At 37.3% G+C, this 10306-nt stretch overlaps 1 protein-coding gene across 1 annotated transcript; it reads left to right on the forward strand.

The window, feature by feature from the left end:
- Nucleotides 1-1694: 1694 nt before the first annotated feature.
- LOC111345403 (uromodulin-like) lies at nucleotides 1695-9872 on the forward strand. Its single transcript, XM_088747188.1, has 6 exons — nucleotides 1695-1803; nucleotides 3482-3805; nucleotides 5561-5710; nucleotides 6578-6700; nucleotides 6885-7019; nucleotides 7782-9872. Exons 2-6 carry the CDS (start codon nucleotides 3502-3504, stop codon nucleotides 8135-8137), a joined length of 1068 nt encoding a protein of 355 aa, XP_088603314.1. The 5' UTR covers nucleotides 1695-1803; nucleotides 3482-3501; the 3' UTR covers nucleotides 8138-9872.
- The last annotated feature ends 434 nt before the right edge of the window (nucleotides 9873-10306 follow it).

Genomic DNA, 10306 nt, shown 5'->3' on the forward strand with positions numbered 1-10306 from the left:
GAATATCTAACCATTTTTTGATGTTATAGAAGGGTAGCATATTCTCCTCAATTATTTTAAGACCTTGAGTGTTGGTCCGGCCGGGGCTCGAACCCTCGACCTCCCGCACAACAGTCCAGCGCTCTATCCATTGAGCTAAGCGGGAGGCAGTTAGATCTAATTATTTTCCTTTTTTTGGCACTTTTCAGGAGAGTGGAGTCGAGCATAAGGCAGTGTCTCGCCCCACCTCCCCCCCCCCCCCCCCCATGCCAATTGGCGTGGAGGGCGAAACAAATCGAAACAATAGCATTATTAAAGCTGGGCTGTTAGATATGCCTTCTTACACGAAGGCACGCTCTAAAAGGAGAGGTGCCTTAGTGCCTCTGGGGTAACAATGGTGAAAGGAACAAATGCTGGTAGACGAACAAAAGGAGCTAATGAGATATCTATTGTTTACTTCCACCAGCATGGTGGCAATGATGTAATGCGCGAACCACCTACTTCAATCTCAAATTTACCGCCACAAATTAAGACTTTTTCCATTGTAGAAAAGAAATACAAATCTCAAAAATTCTTGTATTGTGATGAAGACATAAAACAATTTTGAGGAATGCGCCCGCCCGCTGTTCAACGCTTTGGATTAGCTATGGATCAAGCTGACTTGACTCTTAGAGTTCTACGTCACAGGACGGTTGATTGACAATTGGTCCAGAGGTACCTAAGGCACCTCTCCTTTTATAGCACGCCTTCGAGTTGAACAAAATCTGAAAGAAAATTATGCAAATTTTGTTTACAGGCGAGAACTTTGAATAATTGAAACTGTGATTCACGTTAGCTACCATAATGAACTTAGCTGGTGAGCTAGGACCCATTCAGATGTTCCGATCAACGTTTTACGCTACTTCGAAGAAAATTCAGTTCAAGCTAAACTAAAAAGATATTACTTATCATACCTTATTTTTTTTTTTTTATTTTTATTTTAACGTTATTTTCTTATATGAAAGCGGTATCTGTTGAGGATAAAAAGAGGGCTTGCGCTTCGTTCAAATTCAATCGACCGTTTTGAATTTTTTTAAAAGTCAAAATGGAATAATGTCTAATTCATCCGAACTACAAAACCGCTTCTATTGCAGCGGTCATTCGCTTGCGAAAATTTGACATAATTTTTCCATTCGAGGCAATTTTTCTAAAGTTATCGTAGCTAAAGCTGAGTACTTTCCTAAATAATTAAACAGCGCAATTATTTAGGTAAGCAATACTGAATTGGGAATGTCTATGAAAGCGCCCACATAATAGCGGATCTAGCGTCTGTTATGTGATATTCAAGATAATTGGACTTGACTTGAAAAGTATACTTTACACTATAAAGTCACCGGGATTCTGTCCATCAATTATGTGGAGAAATTGCCCTTGTATTTCTTTTTTCTTATATCTTTTTAACAGAGTTTGAAGAATTCTTAGTTATTGATTTGTATAGGTTCCTCTCTTTAATAATTCTCACTCATAAAAAATACGCCTATTTTGAGTTGCCACCCGTTGCCTGTGTTTTCAAACTCTTGACACCCGACGATATTTCGAAAAAAGAAAAAGATAATTGTCAAATGTAAGTGAAATAATCAAACAATCGTTTACGAATACAGGAGACAGTAGGACTAAATAATTAAGGTACGCGACATGGCTTCCTTCGTAATCATTGCCTCCAAGCAAAAATTAAACTAGTAAAATGTATTACAAACAGTTACCTCTATGTAAAGTAATTCACTAAAAGTAATCGACAGTTTCCACTGACAAGAGCGTTATCACATCGCTTGGATAGAAACCAAGGTTTGTACAAGATTTATAAAGTTCCAAGTTAGATATTTTGAAAATTTGATTTGAAGGCATTATAGCTTAAGGCTTACATCTCGCTGCAGATTTGATTGGTGAATCATGTTCTCGCACTGTTCAAACATTGAATCCTTCTCAACGACATTTGTATTTAAGGGAACCTTCCAAGTTTCCAAAATTTAAGGTCCTGACACTCAAAGCCATAAGGGAAATAAAATTGTAGACTTTTTTTTAATCCTTTTGTCATTACAAAGTTACCCGCGTTTCCTCCGCAGCCTCGATCCTTTTTTCCTAATAACGTAGCTCCATTTTCTGCCTTTACTGCATTTTCCATTTTCTGCATTTTCTGCACACACAACCCACAATTCCTCTATTGGCTCCGACGAAGGGCTAACGCTCGAAACGTCAGCTTTTGTAATCGTTACGGTGGCCAATTTACCATTTCAACTTTGTTGATATATCCAAATTATTTCGTTACCCCCACCGACGCAGCCCCAAACAGTTTCTTTCGAAACTATCAGCCTCGATCCTTTTTGTTGTAGAGTCTCAAAAAGTTTCGAAAATGTTTTAAAAGTTGGTATGTTTGCAAACTTCCTTCGCCCTACGTATTATTTTCATGAATTTAGCGCGCGTACGAATTTTTTTCCCGAAGGACACCCACAAAGGTGGGAAGTAACCTTAAAGTGGTTTTGAGGCTCTACAAGTCAAAATTACTTACCGGTGAAACCTGCAATACTTATGGTGCGAAGAAAAGCGCATGAAAGGTGCTTATTTTTGATGAATGAACCTTTTTGGAATGTTATACGATGGGCTGTGGAGAACAGCCTAACCGAACACATCCTATAAGTTACGTCAATTGAAGAAAATATTTCGCGGCAAGTTTCGTTTATGACATCTTCAGCTTCCATCGCATTTACAATATACAATCCCGTCTGATTTGGTTTTTTTGTTCGATTTACACTGGAAATTTATTGATAGCTTTACTCCTATGGTTTTTCCCAGAAATAAACATTTAAGATGTCAATATGTAGATTTGTCGGGATTACCAATCAATTGCGTGCTACCAATTCAAAGCAAGAAAATATAAACTCATGAGAATACAAACTCTATTACCTATTCTCTTGACCAAAAAATTTAATAAAATGCCAGGAAAAAAACTAGAAATATATCTTTATTCAAAAAAAGTGCGAAAATAGGCCGTTCAGAAGCAAAAAATAACGAATCCCGTTTATTTACACATTTATCGTCGTTGTTTACATTTTAAAAATAAGAACTTTCCAGAAAATACTAAAATGAGAATCTCAACAATGTATCAATATTTCCCCCATAGAGGGATGAAGGAGTTTGATCTTCATTTTTCTTCAGTATTTACCGCGTAGAGGTTAGCGTGAGTCGCGGTCGATCATAAAGGTTGAACAAGTGAATAACATATATGTAACAGCGGTAAGCCACCTTAAGTTGTGCGTTAATCCCGCTTAAAAGGGTAGCATAACCGTCGCCAGTTATCGCACATCACACTGTTTAAAAGTTCAACCGAACATGCAAGGTTCTATCGCTGAGACTCCGCTCGACCAGTTCGTGTCCAGTCCCCCTACAGTTCATCTGTTACATATAACGTGTGTGTGCGTGTGTGTGTGTGTGTGTCTTTGATTACTATTCCAAATTTCTCTTGCAGAAAAGGACGAGCCAGTAGTAATGACGATGCGGTACTGCACTTTAGTTACACTGTTATACTTGTGGAGAGTTTTCGCGCAACAATGCGAGGTGGGTCAACAAGCCATCTTCGGTATGATGCTTCAAAGACACACGTTCACAACTATGAAAGCATCGATTGCCGTTAAATGTAATCAGGCATGCCACAATGATTTCCGATGTCACAGCTTCAACTACGTCATTTCAAAGGAACTGTGTGAACTGAACAATCGGACAAAGGAGGCCAGACCAGAGAACTTTGTGCCAAATTCTGAAAGATATTATGTCAAGAGTATTAAGAAAAGAGGTGAGTTTTATTGAACGAAAGGCCTAAGCACTGAAGTTTAACACTCCTGAACCATGATAGCTTTTCAGTGGTAATGGGTAAAGTACCATAAATAAAAAAAATTATGAAATTACTCAAAGCCAAAGAACCTTTTATGTGTCTAAACCGATATCGAAGATAGAAAGCTATTCTTGTTCCTTTGCTATTAGTATATGGAGAATCCAGTATCCTTTCTTGAGTTGCTTTTACTACTGATCGCAATATTTTTCTTTCTCAATCGGGAAGCACAGTTACTTTATTGTTAGGGAATGACTGCGCAATGATAATTGTATCCTGATGAAACTGTTTTTTTCCATAAGGTCGTAGTAGTAGCATGTAGGATAAATATTGTAAGAAATATACAACTTTTTTTAAGAGACATGTTTCGGCATGCTTATGCCATTTTCAATCAATGAGTAACTGAACGTGAGTAATTATATAACAGACAAGTAGGTGAATAAAATATTTACAGTATGATGTAATACAAAAGCGGGTACTAATTACAGCTTGACAACAAACATGAAATTAAAGGTGTGAACTAAAATGCTAGAAAAGTGTTATAATGCTGTAATTGTTTGGTAAGTTCAGGTTTGATCTTATTTATATAAAAGCTTCTTTGAGTTTTAAATTGATTGGGTTGTTAGCAGAATCCAGAATACTAAAGCAAGAAAGGGAGTATTTGTTCTTACAAGAAGGAGATGTGTTAAAATGCTTAAAAATATGCGACTTTTTAACGCTTTCCGTGTGCTCCTTTATCCTAGTAGAAAAGTGGCGACTAGTTTCGGCAATATAACGGAAATTACATCCCGCACAAGAAAATTGATAAACTACCATGGATTTTAGAGCATTAGGAGTACGATCTTTAACACTGAAAATGTTTTTAATTTTGAAAGAAGTGAAAACTAGTTTGATATTTAGGTCCGATTTACAAAAGCACTTAGTGAGTTGTCGGAGTTTAAGGTTCGCTATTTTAGAATAATAGCCGACAAAAGGGAGTTTAAAGTAACGTGTATTATTGTCATCAATGTTCCGGCTATTTTGAGAGGAGGACCCGTCAAGATACTGCTTGTAAGTTCTTTCAATAATATGCGAAGGAAAAGAATTACGTTTTAAAGTGTCGGAAAGCTTCTTAAGATCGTTTTGAAGGCCAGAAGAGGTGTTGTTGATTTTGTAGATACGGTCAATAAGAGTTCGGATAAGGCCAATTTTGTAGCATGATGGAATAAAGCTGAAGAAATTTGTTAGGAGACCAGTCAGTAGGCTTCTTAAGAAGAACTGAAAAACACAATTATTCGAAGAGTTGTCGATAAATATATCAAGAAAGGAGAGTTTACTATCATGCTCTTTTTGGAAAGTGAATTTTATGTTGGGGTGCCGTGAATTAATGTAATGAAAAAATGACATCGCATCCTGTTCATTGTGGAAGACACAAAAGGTGTCGTCAACATAACGCCTATAAAGTAGAAGGCGAGTCGAATGGTTAAAATTATTGAGCCATGTTTCCTCGTGGAAACCAAGAAAAAGATTAGCTAGGATGGGTGCTAACGGAGAACCCATCGCTACCCCATCAACTTGATCATAAAATTTTCTATTAAAAAGAAAATTAGTCTCAGCTGTAGCGAATGAAAACAGTTTCTTAAGGTCGGATTTTTTTATCGAAAATTTAGGGTCATGCTTGAAAATAAGATCAACAGCAATATCGATAGTTTCATTTCAAAAACTGTTTTTCTTCGTCAGTTATTCCAGGTACTATTCCTGAATTTCCAGCGGAAACATGCAAGGAGATAAAAGCCAGTGAAGATGGAAAAGCGACCAGTGGAGAATACTGGTTTGATTCCGTTATAAAGGGAGAAACAGTTCTTATTCCTTGTGATATGGAAACAGAAGGTATCAATACTCTTTATTTTCTTGTTTTTTCGGTCTCTAATAAAATAAAATTGGCCGTTTATCATCCTAGTAGGGTACATCTAAAGCAAGTGACAATGTAATATAGAGTTTGTTACTGTTCAATGAAATTCTTAACAAATCCATCATAAATAATTGTAGATATTATTTACATTTTCGATTTGCACAGATATTTGTTATTTATATTTGTTATACACATAGTTACAGATAATAATATTAAGCGAACAGTTATTACCTACCGCTTAAGGGGGAGTGGGACAAAATACCGCTTAAGGGGGAGTGGGAGAAAATACCGCTTAAGGGGGAGTGGGACAAAATACCGCTTAAGGGGGGGAGGGAGATGGCGGGGATGTAAGTCAGAGGATTTTTTTGGAAGAGAGGATCAGTCGTCTCTAACAGACTGTAAAGAGGGGGGAGGGGGCAAAAGAAAATTGATGGCTAGTGAGAGATATATATTGGACTACCACTGAACTTTGATGGTGACAAAACCCAAATAAATTCTTCGAACCCTCTCTCCCCCTCCCTTCTCCCCAGTCGATAACTAGTGACTGTTCCCTTAGGGATCACATCAAGAAAACAACAACAACAACAACAACAACAACGCAGAGCAGGGCAGTAAAATAAGAAAAGCTAAATTAGGACTTAAAAGCCATTGATATTCGGTTGCAAAATAACTGCTTGGAAGTTAAAGAAAAAGAGAGTGATTAAAATAGATTTCTATTAAGTCCTGCCCGTTCGTTTGCCATTTCCTCTCGGTAGAACTATGAGAGCCAGCATAATAAGTTGCCTGTGACTGTCTTTTAGAATCAATGGATTTTCCGACATAAGTCTCGTACTGTTTATCGATAGATGCTGACGAATGTAAAGCTACCATTCGTGTTTGTGACGAGAATGCCGACTGTCAAAACACACCAGGATCTTATCGTTGTTCTTGCAAAACTGGTTTTTCTGGAGATGGACAAACTTGCAAAGGTAGCAAGACAGAAAAATAACTAACTTACGTCTTTCATAGGAGGTAGCGTCACCCGATATGCTCAATTGCAAATCAAACTGGGTCGTGTGGTCTTTCGTCAAGCAAGACCATTTTACCATTTCAACATATCGCTTATGTTCCTCTGCTATGTTTTATGTGTATCAACCCAATTTATATCAACAGATATCGATGAATGCGCCAGCGGTGTACACGGCTGCCACGTTTCAGCTTCATGTACAAACACCGTAGGATCCTTTAGTTGTTCCTGTAACCTTCCTTACGTAGGAAACGGAAGATCTTGCAGTAATCTTCCATCAGGTAGACAGAAAAACTGAGTCCTCTTCTTGTTTCTGTCTCCGGCAGAAAAGTACTAACTAGCAGCTAGCTAGCGTTAAATACAATTTTTTCTGTCTATGCCGGGGGATTTTTAATACAAACGAGTCGAAATAAAGCGAAGCCTGAGTTATAATATAGGCTACGATAAAGATATCTCCTACTTTAATATTAAAGAAAAAAGAGTTTGTAGCAATGAAGAGAAAATCAAGGGAAAGAAAACGTATGAGAAGTTTTTTCTCGTCAAAGTTTTTTCTCGTTGCCATGTTCCCACCAATCACGTAGCTCCATTTTCTGCCTTTAAAAGCACACACCACCCATAATTCCTCTATTCGCTCCGACGAAGGGCTAACGGTCGAAACGTCAGCTTTTATAATCGTAACGGTAGCCAATTTACCATTTCAACTTTGTTGATATATTCAAATTATTATTAAAAGTTGGTGTCTTTGCGGTGAAAGAGTTTGGTATGAATGATTCGCCTTGAAATAAATAAAGTACTGGCCAAGCTTTTACAGTCACGATTGCTGGATAATGCACGTGTTATGTTGTTTATTTTCCAGGAATAAACATCGCTAAGAATATTACCTCATGAAATAATGTAGAAGAATACGTTAGATAACAGTTTGTCGATCGAATATTGAGAACATATCCACCTGTATTTCATCTCGAATCTTCTTGTTATTCCTCTTGTTTTTTATTTCATTTAGTTTAAATTTAACTCATTGCTATCTTTTCTGTTCCTTTTAGAATGCCAAAACTATCAAAGTTTGACGGAGGGAGACAGAAGAATAACATCCGGTAATGAAATCACGATTTGTGACAAAGGGCTTAATGGCTGGTATCGTTTTGAAGGGGCAGCAGGTACAAAAATGCCTACTTCATGTCCACCTAGAAACCAATGTAGCACTCACGCATCCGGTTGGCTGAATGGTACACATCCCATGGAGGCTGATGGTCAGGTCACCAGGACAGTTTGCTTCCACTGGAGGTTAGGCTGCTGCAATTGGTCAAGAACCGTCAAAGTGATAAACTGTAGCGGTCACTATGTTTACCATATAACTGGCACACCCGCATGTTCCCTCCGCTACTGCAGCACAGACTGAACCGCTGCTGGTTTTGAGAATCATCAATTATCTAAGGGGTTGTCTTGTTTAAAATTTCAACCACTGTTTGTATTTGCTTTGGTTGTCTCAGATAGTAGGCTTGGTCAGTATCCCTTATATCCAACCTCGTTGCCAGGGCCTATTTCCTTCTCTGGGGTTGGAGAAAAAGGCCCTGGAAACGATGTTGCCCTTACATTCAAAAAAAGGGGTATTTACTAAGGGACCTGTCATTATTTATCGTTTGGGAGGTGGTGGATTTTGGGGAGGACCACATGGTTTTTAGGGGGAACGGATTAGAAAGCCAATAGAGTATAATGGGGGGATGGTAGAAAATTAAATTCCTATTAACTGAAAATAAGGGGTGGGGTGGGGTGGAGGGGGCATAAAAAATAAAAGAAAGCCTCATTGAGAACCACGTAAATTTTGATTGGGACCCAATCAAAATCCTATAATCCCCCCACCCTCTACCCCACAGTTGACATAAAATGACCAGTTCCTAAAGAAGTGTCGCCGTTTATAAACGTTTTCCAGAAGTTTTGATGATAAAGAAAGTAATGAAGAAGAAGTTGGTCAGTGTGAAATACTTCAAAGGTCACACGATTTTTTCTTCTAACTTTCTAGTTCCGGAATTTTGGGCCAATTAAATGTAGTATTTGCAGAAACTTAAGATACGTTTGCAAGAGACCAACAAAGTACTTAACGTTATACTGATTACTCCTTCTGGTGGATATTTTTACGAGACAAAACGATCACAGAATATCCCAGCAAAAACAAATTTTGAATGACAAAAGACAATGTTAAGTAACAAAAGTATGTATATTAATGTTTTCTCCTATTCGATCCGAAGTTATCTCGAAGGCACAATGCTCCTTGGCTTTTTGGTTACTGAATTTCTATAAAACTTGCAGTTTACAGAGGAGGACGACTTTTTCAAAGAGCATGCTTTGATTAGATTTCCTCCGACGAAATATCTTTGAAACACGAAGGGAGCGAAAGCGCTCAGCTTTCGACCTGTTATGACACAATCCATTGATTCCAGAGGGTAAAAGAGGAAAGTTGATTTATATTAAGAGTAAAAACATGTTTGAGGGAAATTAAAAATACTCAGCGTTTGTTTTACTAGGAGCTACGTTTGTGCAACATTAGAGACAATTCGAACTTTTGAGCCTTGCCACAAAATTTTCATTTTTTTCTGATTTTTGCACGTATGTCCTCTTAAAATCACTGGAAAACTTGAACTGTTTACAGACTTCACAAAAGTTGGTGAACTCTCTGTAAATTGTCTAGACTTCCTTTGTAAATTACGAACTCTGTAAATGCGCGCATTCACAGAGATTTTGTAACTCCGCAAAAGTCTGTAAATTTTAACACATTTTCTTCACTATGATTGCATGAAATGAGTGCATAATCTTACTAAAATATCTGTAAATTTGTTTCAAAATTTACAGAGATTTTACGCTAAAAATAACAAATGTTTGTAAAATCTCTTTACTTTCTCTGTAAAATTACAGGAGAAAAAATCTCAGTAAACCCGTAAACATAAAATCTCCCTGTTATCTCTGTAAAAAGTGAGCAAAAGGGCATCAAATGTCTGTAAAATGTATACCAAAATAGTTACATGAAATCTTAAGGTAAGGTACGTGAAATGTTTGTAAAATGTAAACGTTTTATCGCACAAAATCTGAGCAAAATGTTAATGCTTTTTTTTTTTGTAAATAAAGCACGTAAAATGAGACGTGTCAACAATGCACAGTGTTAATTAAATATCCATTCTGTTTTTTTTAATAGTTCAATTTAAGAATCAGGAGCCTTAATTGATTTCTTGTGACTATTAATTTAAAATTTCTAGTTTCCTTGTTTAATCAGGAACTCAACTTGCAAAATTCGTCGCAACTACCCTCGCTTTGTTGCCGTGTTCATTCACACGATATGAAGTATTTACCCTGTAGGATCGAAGAATGCCTGTAATTCGAACTAAAATTGGCTACAACGGTTCCGTATTGGCTGATTGTATCGAGTTAGTAGTGCTAAAGAGAGACTGTTGCCTTATTTCTAGTGATAAATGTCGAGCTATACCGTTTACTGTTCTTGGTAATTATAAGAGTAGGACTGACGTTGTTTGTAAGTCTTCATTGAGGTAATTTGCATCGTAGTAAATGACAATAATTG

Source organism: Stylophora pistillata, chromosome 2, assembly GCF_964205215.1.
Source record: "Stylophora pistillata chromosome 2, jaStyPist1.2, whole genome shotgun sequence".
Lineage (NCBI taxonomy): Eukaryota > Metazoa > Cnidaria > Anthozoa > Scleractinia > Pocilloporidae > Stylophora > Stylophora pistillata.

What these genes read in the sequence shown, in the direction of transcription:
- LOC111345403 (XM_088747188.1), top strand. Translation starts at nt 3,502, where the DNA reads ATGACGATGCGGTACTGCACTTTAGTTACACTGTTATACTTGTGGAGA. An exon ending in CAAGAGTATTAAGAAAAGAG is followed by an intron (nt 3,806 to 5,560) that starts GTGAGTTTTATT and finishes TTTCTTCGTCAG; the next exon opens with TTATTCCAGGTACTATTCCT. An exon ending in TTGTGATATGGAAACAGAAG is followed by an intron (nt 5,711 to 6,577) that starts GTATCAATACTC and finishes GTTTATCGATAG; the next exon opens with ATGCTGACGAATGTAAAGCT.